The following is a 20,729-nucleotide window of genomic DNA, read 5'->3' on the forward strand; positions in this document are numbered from 1 at the left end:
TTTTCATTTTCTAATGCGTTTATCTGTGAATAGTATGTACAGCTTTTTTGTGCAATTTGTATAACGTTAACACATGGACATTTATTTTAGAAAGCTGGGGTTATTGTTAAAATGTCTTTCATCTGTACAGAACATGTTTCTTTCTATAAACTTTCTTAGCTCTTTTTGGAGGCTAATGGAGTCAGTTGAGATGTCTTCAGTTCATTCATGCCATACAATTAATAGAATATACATTTTATTTAAAGCTTACTTAACTGAATAGCTAAAAGCTATGGAAGGAAATTAGTCAACCTGAGTTTTCTATAAATTGTCCTTCATCTGAACCAGAGGCAAATGGATTTATTTTTATTTAATGTCCTACAGGGAGTCATGTTTTGATGCTTTCTGAAGAAGAAACAAAATTCTTGTGTAGCTTCTTGTGTATTAATTTTTGTTAATATCAAAAGATTTTTGGGTTTTATGTTAACTTAATTTGTAGAAATATAGTATGTAATTCATTACTTGATGTCAAACACCTGCTGAATGTAAACAGTTTTAGGGTTATTCTGCTACAGCTGTCAAGGTAGCTCTTAATCTAGACCAGGGGTCAGCAACCTTTGAGAAGTGGTGTTCTGAGTCTTCATTTATTCACTCTAATTTAAGGTCTCATGTGCCAGTAATACATTTTAATGATTTTAGAAGGTCTCTTTCTATAAGTCTATAATATATAACTAAGCTATTGTTGTATGTAAAGTAAATCAGGTTTTTTAAAATGTTTAAAAAGCTTCATTTAAAATTAAATTAAAATGCAGAGCCCCCCGGACCGGTGGTCAGGACCCGGGCAGTGTGAGTGCCACTGAAAATCAGCTTGTGTGCCGCCTTCAGCACATGTGCCATAGGTTGCCTACTCCTGATCTAGACAGACTAGCTTTTACAAGAAAAGTCATATAATCAGTAAGAAATCAAATTGTTAATATTTTTTAATGCACTAGTAACTGTCTATTACATTCTTTGAGTCTGTAATCATGCTTTGCCAAAGTATGAATTCTTCTTTTCTTTCTCAGTGCTGTTCCCGGTCGTAGACAGAACACCATTGTTGTGAAAGTGCCAGGGCACGATGATAGCCACAATGAAGATGGAGAGAGTGGGTCTGAGGCCAGTGACTCAGTTTCCAACAGTGGCCAGTTAGGAAGCCAAAGTATTGGGAACAATGTTACTCTTATTACACTGAACTCTGAAGGTATGTGATCAAACTGTAAGGCTGTTTGAGCAAAATGAGCAGGGTGGAGGAATGAGCTAAAATTCTATCAGAAGCTCTTGAGATCATGTCACAGTTCAATCCTTAAAGAACTATGAAAAAATGTTGAAGTGACCTATCCTATAGGAAGCATCAGATAAGACCTAGTAACAAGCCAAAATAATTCAGTTTCCTTTAACTTGCTATTCATTTTTCTAGGCGAAAGCAAATTAAGTGTATTTGTAATACTTAATAGGTATGCCCCAGAGCACAGCCCTTGATTTAACAGACTCTTTTGCATTAGCAGTATAAGAACACTTAATTTCAATGTTTTTAAATTTAAAGATTTGCAAAACGATAACGAAATACTTTGGTCCTATCTCAAAGTTGAAATAGAGAACTAGGGAAATAACTGCATTCTCTGAGAAGCATCAAAATGTACCAGTTCATTGCCTCCTTTAACTACTTATGCCATTCCACTGATGCTGAACTCTTCTGAAAGTTAACAGTTAGTTATTTTGGAAACTCTAAACAGTTTTTTAACAGGAAATTCCTATCAAAAATGTATTGTTTACAGTTTTCACAGTTTCACAGTTTTCTACAACCTCTACACAACCCAAAATCTCTGCAAAACAAAGACAGTAGAATATAGCACTTTGAAATGTGTCTTCTGTAGACAATCTGTTACGTGTTGTAAGTACATAGGGTATTAAAATAGAAAATGAATGCTAGCTGCTATATTTTATGCAATCACAAAAATGATGAAAATATAAAACAATTAGAAAGACACATGTTTTAGGTGAAAAGTGTCATGTAAGTAAAAAAAAGAAAATCACAATAAATCATAGGGTTTTTTTAATAATTGGTTTAATTAATCATGTCACTAATTTTTAAACAGAGGGCTGTAATTTGAACCTTAGACCATAGAGTCTTTTAATTAAGATAATTACCCACTAACTCTTCTTTTATTGAATTCATAAGTGAACCATTCCTTATATTTATTTCATATATGTTAGTTTGTGTTTATATTCATGCACCACAGGGGAATATATTAGTATTTGGGTGCTCAGTTTATCACATCTTAATACCTGATTTTTCAGAAAATGCTGAGCATCTACCCTCTGAAAAACAGAGGTATCTTACACTGAGCACCCAAAAACTGAGGCTCTCAGAATGACTAGCCACTTTTGAAAATGTTGGCCCATGCTATTTGGGGCAGATACTTTACATTTTTTATATATACATAGGTTATGGTCGCTACCAGAAATAAATGAATAATGATTTGACTATTTCTCATGGAGAGCTTCTTGACTCTTCCAACCTCTGACATGTCTCGTGACGAAATCTGTGTCCAAAAAGTAGTTTGTATTGGGGGGGAAAGACAGGAGATCCAAATTTTGAAGCTCCCACATTACAAAATAGGCTGGTTGAGGACAGTAATGGCATTGCCATTTGAAAAATCAGGTCCTGTAGCAATGGGACTTGGAACACTTTATTTGTACAGTTGCTGATGTTTTTGGCTATTTATTTATTTATGTATGTGAAGAAATTGAGTTTCACTGTTCTGGTGTCTACAGAGTCAAATTCTTCTCTCAGACACATATGTTCATGTCTTATTGGCTCCCACTGTGAGGACATTTGTTCATACTTTGTGGATAAAATCATGTGGAGTTAGTCCCAAGCTGACTGCTTCGTTAGGGTCAGGGAATATCTTAAAGGACGAATGCCAAGTCATCTGCTCTCAAGTTTCAGCCAGTGTCACTCTCTGAGATACTAGATGTGTTGGGTGTACTTCAGTTTTACAGTCCATGTTCTGGACACGTGTGTTCTTCCTCACTGAAAAAAGCTATTGAGAAGGAGGCTCAGTCAGATAAGACTGAGGTTTATATCGGTTAGCTGGGGGAAGCAACTGGAAGATATGGCACTGATGGTATTTGGCCTTCTGATTGCTGTTTTATTGTTTGTTTTCACAATGTGGAATTCTGATTAGATCACTGGCTGCTGCTAGATGATTTGGTAGGAGCAACGGCTAGGAGTGCATTTTCCATTTACCAATGCCTAGGAAGGTTGTGACTGTTCAGCTGGACCTTGCGACTATCAGAAGTGCCTTTGTCACTTTGAGATTAGATTAGTGCAATATGTTGCACATAGGGCTACATCTTAAATATATCCAGAAACTAAACCTGGTGCAGAATTTGGCAGCCCATTTGGTCTAAGCAGCATATGTTACAGTGAGCGTTTTACACCAGTGCTCCATGATCTGCAGTGGCTGCCATTTGGTTTCTGGGTGGAGTTTAAGGTCCTGGTTTTGACATAGAAAGCCCTGAATGGCATAGGATCTGCTTACCACTCTCCTCCATGCCACATTTGTGGCCTGCAAAGATATTAAATTTGCAGTTCCTTCAGTATAAAAGATGAGAGCTGCAGACATGGTGTTCTCAATGAGGGCCCCTTTGTATATACCTTAATTGGAGCTAGGGGGCTCAAGCTAGCATGTTAAAAATAGCTGTGTGAATGTTGTGGCATCAGCAGAGGCTTGGGATAGCCCCCTGATATTGGACACAGGAAGAAGAGTGAGCGTGAGCTCCAGTGGCTAGACCAGCTTCCGTTAGTGCTGCTATGTCCACTTAGCTATTAGCATGCTAGCACAAGCCCTGCTAAGACAGGTCTCTCTACCTGGGCTGGGTGGCTTGCTCCCAGCTGCAATGTAGATGTATGCCTTGACTTTGGAACTCATTTTCACCTCCTTCATCTACTTTCGTCTAAGCCTGTTGACCAGTAGAGTGTACTGCAAATTCTTCTTGTATTTTCCCTAGCTTCCAGAGAGCAGAGAGGATGATGAGTAAGGGGCTTTCTTGTTGTTAGATTTTTACCTGGCTGTAATTCATTAGGATGAGTGAGGTGCAATTGGTAGAACAGTAAATTATAACAATTGTATTTCTAAATATTGTCAAGGGCCCTAGAGGATGTGCTAAAGTTTTTTTTCCTGTAAAATGGAAATTGAAATAAGTAATATAAATAAATATATATTTTATTTTTAAAGGTTAATGTCACGTTAATGTGTTTGTTTTCTCCCAAAGATGGCCTTTGCAAAAGTCTAATGTAAGTCTGACTGGTTTCTGAGATGAGAATTTTGACATGCACAGTGTTATCAGAAAAGACAGTTTGTGACATTGTAATCCAGATGTAGTTAAATACCTACAACAGCAAAAAAGTATTCAATAACTCTTTCCTAAACTCTTGTCAGGTGGCACTAAAATGTTGCCTGTTGCAAAGACTGTGCACTTTCTGGGAAGAGAGATCCTCTGCAATTTAAATTTCAATTATCTCATGTTTGACTGAAATTGTGCTGATTTTGCAACTACTCAGGCTTTCAAGATGGATTTAATTTTCCTGGTTTTAGGGCTTTTTCCTGCAAGGGAATCTATCTACAGGGGAGACTGATGTTGCTCAGTACCTTGCAAAAACCAGCCCCTTAATCCTCTGCTCCTTTGGAATGGCAAAATTCATCTTTTGGAACTACCCCGTTTTTATCAGCAAAATATAGACCAAATGGTTTATTTGTTAAAATTTCATACAGCTCTGTGTCAGTTATTTGTTGCAGGGATGAAGTTTCTAATACTATGAAAATATTTGTTGTAATCTGCCCTCTTTGACATGCTTGTTTGGCATAGGTTTGTACAGAGATAGACATTGGCCTTTTATGTGATTGTTGTATATGTAAATGTAGATGAAACAGCTAATCCATTAATGTCTCACATCCGATTTACCTTGGACCTTTGGTAGAATCATCCATTAAAAATCTCTGAGATTTATGAATGCTTTGAGAAATGGATTAGCAATCCCCCTCTCCCTTGCCCCTCCTTCACTCCAAGGTTAGAGAAAGCTTTGCTCAGCTGTAGAGAATACTAAGGAAACGAGTTTACCATATGTCACAGAAATTAAATGATTAATAAGAAAAGTTCTGCAGAATGATAGATCTGTCTTGCAGATTCATTTTCTTTACTGATAAAAGCCAGAAGTTGCAGTTTATTCTTATATTTTGCAAAGAGCAGAATTTTGAATGGCTAAAGTTGTTCAGAGAAATCTTGAATGATCATAAAAATTTGTACAATTTCTTGAGAGGCCAAAATGGCACAGAATAAGTAAGCCTATTTAGTGGCAACAAAAATTATCTAGTCCTATCTACTTTACAAAAATAATCATGTTTAAACAAGTTTGTGAAATGCTATGGTTTCCGTCAAAGGATAGTCCCGATCCTGTAAAGGGATTCACGTGGACTGACTACTGTGGATCTGCAGAGATATAAGGGTCTGTCGTTGCTCATTTAGATGCCTTTGCAGGAGCAGCACCCATATAATAACATTTATATTACTTGTCAGTATATGCAAAAACCATGTTATAACCATGTTGAAGAGCCATGTTTGAACTCTTGTAGATTACTAGACTAAAACATAGTTTTCCAATATGATTGTAACATGCAGGGCCGGTGCAAGGATGTTTCGTGCCCTAGGCGAAACTTCCACCTTGTGCCATCCCCCCCCGTGCCCCCGCCCTGAGGCACCCCCCCGCTCCAACTCACCCATGCTTCTCGCATGAGTACCCCAAGTACGCCGTGGCTGCTTCACTTCTCCCGCCTCCCAGGCTTGTGGTGCCAATCAGCTTAGGCACCGCAAGCCTGGTAGGCGAGAGAAATGAAGCAGCCACGACGTGCTTGGGGAGGTGGCAGGGCAGGGATGAGCTGGAGGGGGGAGTTCCCCTGCATGCCGCCCCCCCCCTTTGCTGCAGGCGGCCCTCCCCGTGCTCCCCTATCCCAGCTTCCTCCGCCTAAATGTTGGCGGCGATCAGGGTGGCCGAAGATCTGTCTGACGCAGTCACTGCCGAAGAAAATGGCGCCCCCCAAATGCCAGTGCCCTAGGCGACCGCCTAGGTCGCCTAAATGGTTGCACTGGCCCTGGTAACATGTTTTTTTCTATCAACAGAGGCAGGAATAAACCATGTTAAACATAGTTTGGCCACAACTGGCTTTGAATATGGTAATTTATGTTGTGACAGTGTGGATAAGGCCAAAATTATGTCAAGACATACCATAGGCTTTCAAGACCTATCACACGATAATCCTTTCTGGTGGATGTTACTGTGCCTCATTCCTTGTAGCTTGTGATGCTTCATAAACTAACCTGGAAATTATTTCAATTCAGTGTATCTAGAGACTCAGCACTACGGACCAGATGCTTGTAAGGTGATAAATGCTTCCTGAGAGGCAAGGGGATTTAGCACCTTGAAGAATCAGGTTCATAGTATTGGATAACCACATATTTAGGTGTTTGTTCGCTGTTTACATAGGCCATTTTCCCCTACCCAATAGTCTTGCTCAGTCTTAGCAATACAGTTTGTGCTCCATATCTGAAAAATCCAGGTACTACTAGAGGTGCACTGAATCAAACCCCCAGATTCAAGAAGCTCCAAATCATGAATTTTGTAGCTTGTTTTTATTAATAGTTATTCAAAATAGTTTTGTATGTGAGGTAAGGGATAGTCTTTGTTTCTTAATAAGACAGTCTGCTTTAAAAAAACTCATAAAAACCTAAGGTATTTACCCATATTATAAATACAAATTATTGCCTGCAGAATTTTAGTTTTAAATATTTTGCAGTAATTTATATGAAAAAAAGCATTTGAAAGTGACACGGTTTTAATTTTTAAATGTTAAATTTCACCGCCTTAAAATGGGGCTCACAGTGGAAATACTGACGACTTAGTGAAATACAAATGGAACTGTAGTAATAAAACTGGTGCCTATGAAGTAATCATGCTGTATTGAAGATAAAGCTCAACAACATGTGTTTTTTGGAGAACAATATCGGTCAAGAAATTCCCAGTGTGAGTCCGCATTAAATAGGCTGAAAGGCTTATTTTAAATAATAACCGTTACTTTCTCATATTCTTACATTAATCCCATATTTTTGACATAGAAAATAGCAGGTGCATCCTTAATTAGTCCACTAAGAAATAAGTCTTTATACTGAACTCTTATTTTACCCCTCAGCTATTAATAACACTGTCAGCAAAGATTAACCTATTGTCATTTTGAGTGTAGGCTTAATAAAGTGTGTGTCTTGTACAGTATATAACATCTTAGTTACAGTCTGATTTTATCTCTTGGGAGATCAGAGAAGCGTGGTGTGTGAGGACTGGTTGTGTGAAGTGTAGTACAAGGACATGGTGAAGCATTTTAGATTAAAAACCATGTGTCTGAGGGTGGGTGATCAAGTAATGTTGATGCAAGCTGGAAACCTTTATTCCAGAGGGTCTCTTTTGAAGAGACTACCTCTTCCAGAAATAATATTGTAAAAATAAACGCCACTGGTTTCTAAGTGATTAAATGGTGCTTTGCTTTAGGCCTTCTGTTTCTGGGGTTCTGGGTTTAAGCCTTCACTTGATTCCTAAGTGAAAATAAGTTTGTGCTCACCTTAGTCCACATCAGAAAATCCCCCATTCAAATAAAGCTGCTAGCAATATTTTTTTTTCTTAAAGATGAGACTAGTTGAATGTGTGCCATTAATTCAAACTTCTCAAGACTTTAACGAGGGTACAACACCTACTTTTTAAAGTTTATCATCCAGGTATTCTTTTTTAAGATATATTTTGACTTTTGTGTCTCTGGGTCTTCTCTTGTCTTGGTTATTATTTTGAATAAAAATCCCCAATTAACTCACTGCCTTTACATAAAATATTTCTGTTTATCAAACTGAGGAGACAGCTATTGGATTTAGCTGACATGGTTTATCTGAACAGAATATAATTTTTTCCCCAATATTTAATCACTTCCAAAGCAAATTAAGCTAAACTGAATTAAGGTCACTAGAATTCTAAATGAGTGTGTCCACACAAGGGACAGTTTAACTAATCCACGTTAAATTCTCATTTTTAATTCATTTGGAATTTTCCTGAGTGTCCCTGTATAGCCAAACCCTAATATACCAGTGAAAATAAGAAACCAAAGTTATGCAAATTTTAAAGCATTGATTACATGTATCTATAAGAAGACAAAATAACTAATATCAACAATTACTTCATTGGACTAAATGCCAAGAATCATAGCTAAATCTCCAGTGGAATACCAAAAACGTGTGATTGAAAGCTGCCTGTCTTTTATCCTGCCTTCTGAAGTTAAATCTTCTACAATCTTTTTATATATTATTTTACACTCCAGGGGGAGCTCTGTGTCAAGTGAACTCAACTAAAGCTTTTTTGATTGCATCTAGTTTAATTTACAGACTTTTAAAAAAGAAATTTAAATGTTTCATAATGTTTGATGAATTAATATTTGTAGTTGATTATAGACCTAAGAAGGGAACTGAAATATAAACTCTTTTTCTGTATGGGATTTTCTTATTCTTTACGTAATTTGCCTGTAAAATTGTACATACATTTTATTGAACGTCCCACCCTGGTTAAAATAGACTGAAGTCTTTCTAGGTGATATAGGTTAAAACTTCCAGAAATGTTGAACTAACTTGAACCTAAATCTCATTTTCAAAACAGAGTTAGGCACTTAAAGGCTTATGTTTCATTGACAGTTAATGGAAACAAGGCTCCTGAGTGCCTAAAGTCACTTTTGAAAATGGAATTTAAGCTCCTAAAATCAACTAGGTGCTTTTGAAAATGTTACTTATAGACTGAAAGATGTGTGTTAAACACTCTTTAGATCCATGACAGAGTTTGTTGTTATCCTATCGTTGTTGAATGTGTGCTCAGGGTAACACTGAGCAATATTTGGAGGAATCGTTGGATTAGAATTGGCTAAATTGCTGGCTCTTTTGTGACTGTTTCGATTTACATTACAGTTATGATGAGAAAAATGAACTGTTTTAGTCTTTTGCTATATGCATTTCTAGTTGTCAAGGTCATAAATATGAAGATTTTATCTTGTGGTGGAAGCACATCAATGGAGTGTCCATCTGCAATGAAGTGTTTTCATATGAGTGACAAGGTGATAGGTTGAATATTTGTCAAATGTAGCATTAAATGTTCTTATAAATCCATTTTTTCCCTCTGAAGTATGGCTTTTAGATATTTGATGAGTTACCTGAATGTTTCCATGTGCACACTGTTCCCATCTGCTTCAGAAGTCTTTTGGATAACAGTCATTCTCTGAATAGAGAGACATTCTTGTTTCAGTACAAATGCTTACTTAAAAAAAACATTCTTGTGAGTTATAGCATGACCTGTCAAGTATTAAACAAAACATTTTGCCATGCCAGCATTTATCAATTTGAACAGAGACTCGTCTTCTCAAAAGTTTTGGTGGATAAAAACAGAGTTAACATTCATGAAAAGCAATGTTTTTTTTTTCTTTTTTTTTTTTTTCCGCTTTCTCATCAGGCATTTTACATTTTTCTTACTCTAGAGGAAACTTTAGTTTAAGACTGTCCATAGAGATCTTTTTCTTTTCATTGTTCTTAATGAAAAGTAACATTTTTTGACAATGCAGATTTTTTTAAAGTGTATTTTATTTTATTTTTTAGAGATGAAAGATGGTTAAGGGGGAGAGATTTTATGACCAGGATTAATCTGAGGTTGACATTAGTGATAGATAGATGTGCCTTTGTTCTCTGTTTTGTTTAGCAGTCCGATATTATTGTTGCATTAACATTTTCTTAATGTTGTTTTGGTGGGCAGCATATTCTCAACCTTTATTCGACTGTTGCAGCTTTTTTGTCTGAGAACTACTTTTAGTTAAAGTTTATAAAAATATAAATCAATAATTCTGAAAATTCTCATTTAAGATTCTGGCACCCACTTTACGCTGTCCCCATTTATCTTCTAACAATGGCTCAGAGACCTTCACCAACTGCTATTTACGGCCTGGTTGTGTATAGTAATTCCAACAATATATATATTTTAGGTATATGGTGCATTTACCCACACTTGGTCTTTTAGCTTCTATTAGGTATGGGACGGATGTGTGTCTGTTATATTTTGGGAAGGTGTTGGGGGGAGAAAAAGGGAAGAATCATTGATCTAGGCTATCTTCTGGAAAGGCCCCTGAAGCATGGAATAAGTTACATTTTCTCTTTCTGAGCTTGTGTATCTTGACTACAGCTGTGTGAATAACTGATATTTTTGACTTGCTGACAGTTCTGAATAATCAGAAAAAAAAACTGGTTTGGGTTGAACCAAAACTGAAGATTTTCAGAGTTTTTGGCAAATTGAAAAAGTCAGGAAAAATTTGTTGGGGGTATTTTCAATAAAAGCAAAGGCAGTTTCTGAAAGAGAGAGTATTAAAGGCACAATCTCAGATTATCCTGATGTGAAGGAAATATAGGAAGGTCCTCTCACGTATCAGTAACTAGTTAATATAGGAAGAATATAAACCGACCATTTATTCCTAGCCTTTGTACTGTGTGTACTTCCTTTTGTTTGTTTTAAACCTGATGCTTATGAATTTCATTGTGTGACTCCCGGTTCTTGTGTTGTATGAAGGGGTAAATAACACTTCCTTATTCACTTTCTCCACACCAGTCATGATTTTATAGACCTCTATAATATTTCCTTTTAGTCATCTCTTTTCCAAGGTGAACAGTTCCAGTCTTTTTAATCTCTCCTCATATGGAAGCAGTTCCATACTCTTACTCATTTTTGACCAGAATGACCGGAACTACATGCAAGATTCAAGGTGTGGGCATGCCATGGATTTATATAGTGGGATTATAATTATTATTTATCCCTTTCCTGATGATTCCTAACATTCTGTTAGCTTTTTTTGACTGCTGCGGCACATGTCTATCAGGGATAGATTTGGTCCTGCCATGAGGGCAGAGGACTGGACTCGACCTTTCGAGGTCTCTTCCAGTCCTAGAATCTATGAATCGAGTGGATGTTTCCAGAGAACTGTCCACAATGATACCAAGAGCTCTTTCTTGAGTGGTAACAGCCATCGTTTTGGATGTATAATTGAGATTGTTTTCCAATATGCATTACTTAGCATTTATAATTTCATCTACCATTTTGTTGCTCAGTCACCCAATTTTGTGAGATCCCTTTGTAACTCTTCACAGTCTGCTTTGAACTTAACTATTTTGAGTAATATTTTTTATCATCTCCAAACTTAGCAGCCTCACTTTCCACCTGTTTTTCCAGATCATTTATGAATATACTGAACAGCACTGGTCTCATACAGGTCCCTGGGGGACACTACAATTTACCTCGCTCCATTCTGGAAACCGACCATTTATTCCTAGGCTTTGTTTCCTGTCTTTTAACTAGTTACTGATACGTAAGAGGACCTTCCCTTTTGTCCTGTGACTGCTTACTTTGTTTAAGAGCCTTTGGTGAAGGACCTTGAAGTCCTGGTATGCTATATACACTGGATCACCCTTGTCCCCATGTTTTTGACCTCCTTCAAAGAATTCTTATAGTTTGGTGAGGCATGATTTCCCTTTACAAAGGTTATGCTGACTCTTAGCCAACAAATAGATTACATTCCACAATTAGTAGTTCTGCAATTTCATATTTGAGTACCTTCAGAACTACTAGGGAAATACCATCTGGTCTTGGTGACATATTACTGTTTAATTTACCAGTTTTTTCCCAAACCTCCTCTATTGACCCCTCAATCTGGGACAGATACTGGAACAAATTATTAAACAATCTGTTTGTAAGCACCTAGAGGATACTAGGGTTATGAAGAATATCCATCATGAATTTGTCAAAAACAAATTATGCTAAATGAGCCTAATTTCCTTTTTAACTGGGTTAAAGGTCTAGTGATTTTGGGTTGAGAGGAGGAAGTAGTAGACAAGATATATCTTGATTTTGGTAAGGCTTTTGACACAGTTCCACATGACATTAGGGTGACCAGGTGTCCCGATTTTATAGGGACAGTCCCGATTTTGGGGTCTTTTTCTGATATAGGCTCCTATTACCCCACACTTCCTGTCCTGATTTTCACACTTGCTGTCTGGTCACCCTACATGACATTCACATAAGCAAACTAGGGAAATGTGATCTAGGTGAAATTACCTTAATGTGTGTGCACAATTGGTTGAAAAACCATACTGAAAGAGTAGTTATCAATGGTTCACTGTCAAACTAGGAGGCTGTATAGGGGTCTGTGCAAGGGTCTGTCTTTGGTCCAGTAGTAGTCAATATTTTCATTAATGATCTGGATAATGGTGTGGGGAGTGTGCTTATAAAAGTTGCAGATGACAACAAGCTGGGAGGGATTGCAAGCAACTTGGAAGATGGGATTATAATTCAAAATGGCTTTGATAAATTGGAGAATTGATTTGAAATAAACAAGATGAAATTCAATAAAACCGATAAAAGGTTTAGAAAACCTGATCTATGAGAAAAGGTTAAGAAAACCAGGCATGTTTAATCTTGAGAAAAGAAAACTGAGGGGAGACCTGATAGGTCTTTGGATACAATAAGAGTTGTTATAAAGAGGGCTGTGACAATTATTTTCCATGTCCCCTGAAGATAGGACAAGAAGTAATGGGCTTAATCTACAGCAAGGGAGATTTAGGGTAGATATGAGGAAAAAATTTCTAAACATAATAAAGATAATTGAGTTCTGAAATACGCTTCCAAGGAAGATTATAGAATCCCCCTCATTGGAGGTTTTTAAAAACTAGTTGGACAAATGCCTGTCAGGGTTGATGATCTAGATTTACTTGGTTGTGCCTCCATGCAGGGGGCTGGATTTGATGACCTCTCAAAGTCCCTTCCAGCCCTACTTTCTATGATTTCTATAATTCTATGAAATGAAGGGCTCGTTTCACAAAAATGGAGAGATGGTGGTGCCTTTCTTATTACCTTTTATCTAATGGTTAAGGCACTCACCTGGGATGTGGGAGACTGGGGTTTGAATATCTGCTCTGGAGCAGGGACTGGAACCCATGGGTCACCTTCTCCCAGGTGAGTGCCCTATCAACCAAGCTATAGAGTCGGTCTCACTTTCTCTGGCCCAGTGACTATTAAAATATTTGGTACAATGTGGAACAGCTTCAACGGGAGAGATTGGGAGGGACATACCCCAGAATACCCGTAACCGAGTGTTAGGACATTCACACGAGAGCGGGGAGACCTAGGTTCAGGTGCCTCTAGTGTTCTCACAACAAATTTGCTGGTGGCCGCTGTGACAGTTTTTCCAAAAAACTTAATTAACTTTAGGAAAAGCAGATAAATGTGTACATATACATGTCCAAATCATTGTAATTTATTTATTTAGGGCTTTTTTTGTAGATTCGATAACAACAACAATGTACGGTTTTCTCTGTTCTTTACTGGACCTAAACTGAATAGAAACACAAATAAGAATAGAAACACATGCTTTGTATGTTCTTGTCTTTTTTTGGTGGTGGTGTTTTTTGGTTGTTTATAGAATTGCTAACTAGTAAGTCTGCTTCGGTGAAAAGGGATATTTATATGATTGTTAATATTACTTTTCACAGCTGCAGACTTGTTAGCTAGCTTGGAGACAATGAAAAGTGATATTAACAAACATACAAATATCACTTTTCCCCCCAGATTTACTCAGCCATGACAAGCCGGGGAACAGATTAAGCCTTGGATGGGGAGGTGGGTAGGGAGGCATCGGAGGCCAGGGGCAAAGGGGTGGATGGGTTAGGGGCCGAAGGAGGCAGCAGAGGCCACGGGCGATCAGGTGGGTGGTGAGCCTGAAGCCCAGTGCCTGGAGCCTGATGCCTTGCGGCTGGAGCTTGCTGCCCGCCACCCCAGGGCTGAAGTCTGAAGCCTGAACTCCACCACCCACGAGAAGGTGGGGAATTCACACTAGCTGTCTGCTCCTCCAGTGTTTGTGACTCCAGAGTAGGGCAGGACCCAACCCCTCCTTTCAGCCCCAGGAGAGGAGCCACTGCTTTGCCCCTCTCCCCAGTCACCACCCAGGAGGCTGTGGCCACAAGAAAACCCTCTGGTGGCCACATTTGAGAAATGCTGCTCTAGAAGCAGGGATTTAAATCTGGATTTCCCAGATCCCAAGTCAGTGCACTCACCAAGGGGACTATTGCCAACACCCACTCCTCCAGTGGTGCCTGCTCCTCCAGCGGTGCCTAAATCCTCTTTTGAATCTAGCCAGAAAGATCAAAATGTTTTTGCTTTAATAATCTTGAAATGGTTCATTTTGACACTTTGGAATTTTATTTTTTTTTCATTTTGACTGAAGCCATTTGTGGAAATTGACACACATTCGCCAGATGTTTTAGTCAACCTGAATCTACATTTTTTGTCAAAACACTTTTTGTCCAAAACATTTGCCCAGCTTTAATCTTGACTTCTTGACTTGATGTTGGAGGTGCAAATAGGGCCTATGAACCTACTGTACTTAAGAATATGCTTAACATTAAGCATATGAATAGTCCCCTTGAAGTCACTGGGACTACTTGTTTTTAAAGTTATGTGCTCAAGAGCTTTGCTGAACTGGGGCCTTAACCTGGAAGTAAGGTTTTCATTATACTCATGTCAGTCCCAGCTCCGAAGAGCTTACAGTCTGTACCTAATAGAAGGCTGAGAATGGTGTCCAGGATTTCAGTGCCAGTACAAACATAACCATAGCAGCATGAAGTTTAGTTTTTAAATTCTCAGTGTAAAGACTGAAGCAAACTGCTGGATCTGTTCCCTCCACCGCTCCAAATTTTGTGGTGCTCTGGATGCAGGTATTGTGCTTTACGCCTATCTCTATTGAAAAGATAATTACTTTATTTTAATTGTGGATTTGTACATTTTCATGGTTTGTAGCAGCAGTCATGACCTCTGGGTCAGGGATTTCCTGGCAGTTAAAGACTAGCTGTAAATGGGCCCAAAGCAAAATTAAAGCAGACTTGGATTCTTCACTGTAGCTGATCATTAGCTGACAGAACGTCTGGCTTGAAGGTTATTATTGCATAATTATTTTCTACTTATCTCTTTGTATGCTTGCACAAGTCTGTTACCACACCTTGGTCAGAAGGTCTCTTTTCCTACACTTCGTAAATCAGTCACATTCCATTTATTGTTATTGGGTCATGTCTGGGCTGCATTAATTCCCTCAGGACTTTTATGCCTATCATGGGTCTTTTTCTTTTGCTCATGTGTTGTTTTCACTACTAGATACATGGTTTATTCATTGATACATCCTACCCTTTGAACTGTCTTTACATTCATCAGTATTTAGCTCTCTCCTTATTACTTTCCTTGTTCAGAATCCCTGAAATAGCAATTTAAGATGACTATTGAATGGGGATGGCATATCATAGAACAGAGGTTCTCAGACTTTTGTACTGGTGACCCTTTTCACACAGCAAGCCTCTGAGTGTGACCCACCCCCCATACATTAAAAACACTTTTAAATATATTTAATACTATTATAAATGCTGGAGGCAAAGTGGGGTTTGGGGTGGAGGCTGACAGCTCGCGACCCTCCATGTAATAACCTCACGACCCCTTAGGGGTCCCAACCCCCAGTTTGAGAATCCCTGTCATAAAACATCAGCAAGTCCTGCTTGACAATCTAGTTTTTCCAAGTCCTCCTGTTGCGTTTTGTAACATATTTTCTGTTTCTAGTTATATGCTCATATCAACCCTGCACTTGTCACTGGGTTTCAGACTAGCAAATTATATGATGGAAAGAGAGGTCTTGTCATGTAACTAAGCAATGGGCTTATTCTGAGCTGTTCTGCCATTCTCTTTGGTGCTTTTCAGCTATTTTCTTTCTTGCCCTTAATGCCTGGGTGGAGGAACCTTTAGGTGATTAGATGTGATTTGGCATCTGATTTTTCTGCTTCTCTAATGTTTTATGTTGTCCATTAATTTCTATTAGCCAGGATGGGTAAGGAATGTGTCCCTAGCCTCTGTTTGTCAGAGGATGGAGATGGATGGCAGGAGAGAGATCACTTGATCATTACCTGTTAAGTTCACTCCCTCTGGGGCACCTGGCATTGGCCACCGTCAGTAGACATGATACTGGGCTAGATGGACCTTTGGTCTGACCCGGTACGACCGTTATTATGTTTTTAAGCTCTTATGTTCTTAAAAGTGTCTATGCAGACTCTGAAAACATATCACCAAGTTGAGAAGATACTATAGATGTTTTTGTATCTCTGCTGCAGCTACTCACAGAGTTTATTTTAGCAATTGATTCCTCAGGTTTTCATTAAGTCCTTGCAAGTAGCTGCCAGGTATTTTTCTTCATTCTGATGTTAGTAAATTCAATGGTTTTGATGTATGGCTGTAAACTTTCCAAGGAATTGTCTTTCACCTGGTTAAGTTGTAGCATGGTAACAACAGAAACTTTCAAACTCACCAGTCTGTTCTGCAAATACATTTGAGAATGTAATGGGAGAACTTTTATAAAACATGCATCTGACGAAGTGGGTATTCACCCATGAAAGCTCATGCTCCAATACATCTGTTAGTCTATAAGGTACCACAGGTTTCTTTGTCACTTTTTATAAAACTCGTTAATGAGTGAGAAGTATTTGTCAGCATGAAGCGAAGCTCCAATATTTAAGAGTAACTTTTATGTCTTGCATATTCTTTCTGCATAGCATCTGTAAGATATGGCCTTTCCTGATTCATCCACACAGTTAAAACTCTCATCCAGGCGCTGATTATTTTGTGTCTCAGTTATTGCAACACCCTGCTCTCTCTCTGGCCTTAACAAAAGCAATCTTGCTCCACTCAGTTCTGTCCACAATGCTGCAGCAAGGATAATTTTGCTAGCTATTTGTTTGACCATGTCACCCCTCTCTTTTTTATCCCTCTGCTGACTTCTGTGTTGCATCAAACATAAGCTACTTGTCTTCACTTTCAAGGCCTTTCACGGTCTATCCTAATCCTATCTATCCTCTCTCATTCACTGTTGAGATGCCAGACCCTGCCTCTGACTGGCCCATGATGCCAGCCTCTGTTGCCCACTTGTTAAATTTTCAAACGAGCATCTTTGTGCTTTCTCCCATGCTGCCCCTCACATTTGGGTTCCCTATAAACATCTGCAAAATTAACTTATTTTTCTCCTTCAAAACTCTCATGAAAACTCTTTTTCTGTGGTCCCTCCAAAAAGCTTGACAATAGCTAATCCACTGGGTGCGCTGAGACCACTGCTTTATCATGCTTACTAATACTGTCTCATTGTTTCCTTGTACCCCCCTGTCTGTAGCCATTTGTTGTTTCTTGCATTATAGATACTGATTATAGATTATTAGATAGTAAGCTCGTTGGGGCAGGGAGTGTGTTGTGTATTTTGTGTTGTGTGAGTGCAGTGCCCAGCACAATAGGATCCTGGTCCATGACTACGGTTCCTAGGTGCTAAAGTAATACAAATTAAAAAATATCTCATAAGCTTTTTTGAGATTCTTTTATAGTCTTCGCTTTTTCTCCCTGTTGGAGATTAAAAACAAAAACAAAAACCAAACAAAAAACCCCAGGATTTTTTCCTAAGTTCTTTACTGGATTCCTTGTCTTTTTCTGTTTTGTTTCCTTTTTTATTTGTTTCTGGATTAAAAGCAAAGTAGTCATATCTTTTATATTTAACTGGGATGTGTTGTGAGTCTGTGTAGCCAGATGTGGACTTTGCAGGGGTGAGGTGGTAGAAAAGGCCTCATGAGGGCCCTCTGTCCAGCAGTGAATTTCATCCAAATATTATTATTTTCCAGCTTGGAAATGGATACTGTAGAAAACATTAGATCCTCGACAGTTTTTAATTACGTCACAGTGATAAGCCTAATTGTAAACTACAAACATGATTCAACATTTATTCTAATGTTAAAAACATAAAAGGAAAACTACAAGTGTTAACAAATGAGGATAAACAGCCTTTTCACAGAGGGAAAAAAATAACCTTAGGGTACAGTTGCTCAGTTAATTAAATATTGAAATCTGACCAAGGATTTTTGGTTCATATTGCTTCCAGACAGAGGGACAAAAATTAATGAGCCAATAATGATGATGATAATTTATTGTATATGTCAAGGTTACAGGGGTAGCTGCAACTCTGTCCCCTTTCTAGTTTTTCTGAATGCAGCCCTTATGTCAGGCCTTGTGCCATTATTCCTTCTGAGGTGGAAGAACAAGATTTTCTGACTTTAGACTGAGCCCTAGGCTATAGTAGTATCAACCATTCATATCCTGCAGGTCTGCCTGAGTTCTGACACCTGTTGTTCTTCCTTTGGGAGTCTGTGACCCATTGTATACAGTGACAAAATAGCCTTTTAAAACCATAAATATTATTTATTTTGCAGTAGGAACAAAGCATTTAGAGAAAAAAGATTTTTAAAATTGCACAGTCTACAGTTGTCTTTTTTACCTGAAGTCTTACCATCTCAGGATGGTAACCTAGGCAGGAATAATTTCTTCAGATACCCCAACCAGGGTCTTGTGTCTCAGCCTGGTTCCCCCGAACATCTACCCCTTCCTTCGGGAGAGTGTTACTTTTCAAGCTGCCAGAGGTCTTTAATCTTTTCCTGGCATTGTCTCTTAACAACCCTCAAGTGTTTGCAGAGAAGTGGCTTATCTTGAGCCAGTCTTTCCTTTCCTGATTGTTTTCTCCAATAGTCCCCTATTAAACTAAACTAATATATTATACCACTACTTCCCAATAGCCATATGAATGTATAGTATTAATAAATTATTGCAGAGCAACTCCAGATCTGTCACAACATAAAAGTGTGTACTGGCACGCAGATTTGTTTGTACAGATACTGTCTACTGTCTGTAGAAAAGTCTAGTTTATTTTGGAAGGGTAAAATTTACAGAACCCCACATTGTGGTGGGGAAAACTACACCTGACTCAGTCGTTATAGTGATTTTCATCTTAGTAACAAACAGTAAGAGTATGACTGGCTCCTCTGTACATACCAATTTTGGTGGAAAAAAGTGACTTACTGAATTAGTAAATTTAGTTCAATTCTGATGACATTTGAAAAAATAATGTACCAGGATGCTACAGATGGATTCACGCATTTTTAGAAATACATGTGTGCAAACAAAGTGTGGCTAATTTGAACACGCAGTTAACCATGGTTGTGTGAACATGCAACTTGGTCAAGTGCACATGCAAGAGGTCAATTCTATAGTTATGGTTGTTTGCAATCTCAATTGTGGCAGCTGCACACACAGTTGATACTTGGATGCACAAACTATGTTTGTATATACGTTTCTAAAAATTTGGCTCAGAAATGAAATAGAACTGTTAAGGAAACAACATTAGACAATTATACTGTTGATTTTAACAGTTTTCACTTGAAAATTCTTTTTTATACTGAAATTCCATTTTGGATGTTTTAGGAAGTCTCAGGATTTGGAATGTGTGTGTAACATTTTTTGGCTTCATACTATCTTTAGGCTCCTTTCAGTTTGTTCAATGTCAGCAGCTAACTTGCTTCAAACAAATCAAAGGAAGTTCTAGCAATTCCAAACAATGCCCTAAAACCAAAGTTGTGAATTTCGCCATTTCAGATGAGGTTGTTCAGGTATAATGCTTGTATTTAACAGATATTAAAACCAGTTTTAGGCCTTGTCTACAATACCAAGTTTTGTTGACAGTAGTGATGGTGACACCCAAAAATCGACGCAATAAAAATCGGAATGTCATGCGAGCAATGCACTGTGGGTACCTATCCCATAGTCCAGCTCAACATCTTCTATTGCTAGATGTTGTGGGAAAATGGAGTGGATTGCGGTGCATCTTGGGACTGGGCTCAATGTCCCGTGATGCATTGTGTTCTGTCACAGCACTCCACGGGCTTATGGCTTCCTTTTGTGGGATTTTTCAACAGCCCTTCTTTGCTGTGCACCCCGGCATCTTTTGTGAGCAGGGATGGATCCCACACTGCTCTCCTGTGCTCTGTTAACTGTCATGAAGACATTGCGGATTGCAGTGCAGTTAATCCTGAAGTTCCTAACTGAAGAAGACTCCCAGTTGCCTGACATGCTGTGTGATATGGATAGGAGCAACTTTAGAGTGCTTTTAGCATTCACAGAACAGCTGCATAGGGTAGACTGTTGCTTTTAGTTTTGGGAAACAAGCACTGAATGGTGGGATCATATCATCGTGCAGGTCTGGATTGATGAGCAGTGGTTACAGAACTTTTGGATATAGAAAGCCACCTTCCCAGAACTATGTGCGGAGCTTGCCCCAGCACTGCAGTGCAAAGACACCAGAAAGAGAGCTGACCGATCAGTAGAAAAGCATGTGGCAATTGCTGTGTGGAAGCTGGCAACTCCAGACTACTACCGGTCTGCCACGAATCAATTTGGAGTCAGGAAGTCGACCACTAGAGCTGCATTAATGCAGTTGTGCAGGGCAATTAAGTGCATCCTTCTACGAAGGACCGTGACTCTGGGAAATGTGCGTGAAATAATGGATGGATTTGCAGAAGTGGGTTTCCCTAACTGTGGAAGAGTGATAGATGACACACACATTCCAATTTTGGCACCAGACCACCTTGCGACGGAGTACATCAATAGGAAGGGGTACTTTGCCATGGTGTTGTGGATCACTGTGGGCATT

At 38.6% G+C, this 20,729-nt stretch overlaps 1 protein-coding gene across 2 annotated transcripts in view; it reads left to right on the plus strand.

The window, feature by feature from the left end:
• BANP (BTG3 associated nuclear protein) overlaps positions 1 to 20,729 on the plus strand; it is a 250,865-nt gene that overhangs the window by 52,378 nt on the left and 177,758 nt on the right. For both annotated transcript variants that reach the window (XM_030581415.1, XM_030581416.1), the window contains exon 6: positions 1,044 to 1,219. In XM_030581415.1, coding sequence (XP_030437275.1) covers positions 1,044 to 1,219 — 176 coding nt within the window. The remainder of the gene's footprint in view (positions 1 to 1,043; positions 1,220 to 20,729) is intronic.

Source organism: Gopherus evgoodei, chromosome 12 (genome assembly GCF_007399415.2).
Source record: "Gopherus evgoodei ecotype Sinaloan lineage chromosome 12, rGopEvg1_v1.p, whole genome shotgun sequence".
Classification (NCBI taxonomy): Eukaryota; Metazoa; Chordata; order Testudines; family Testudinidae; genus Gopherus; species Gopherus evgoodei.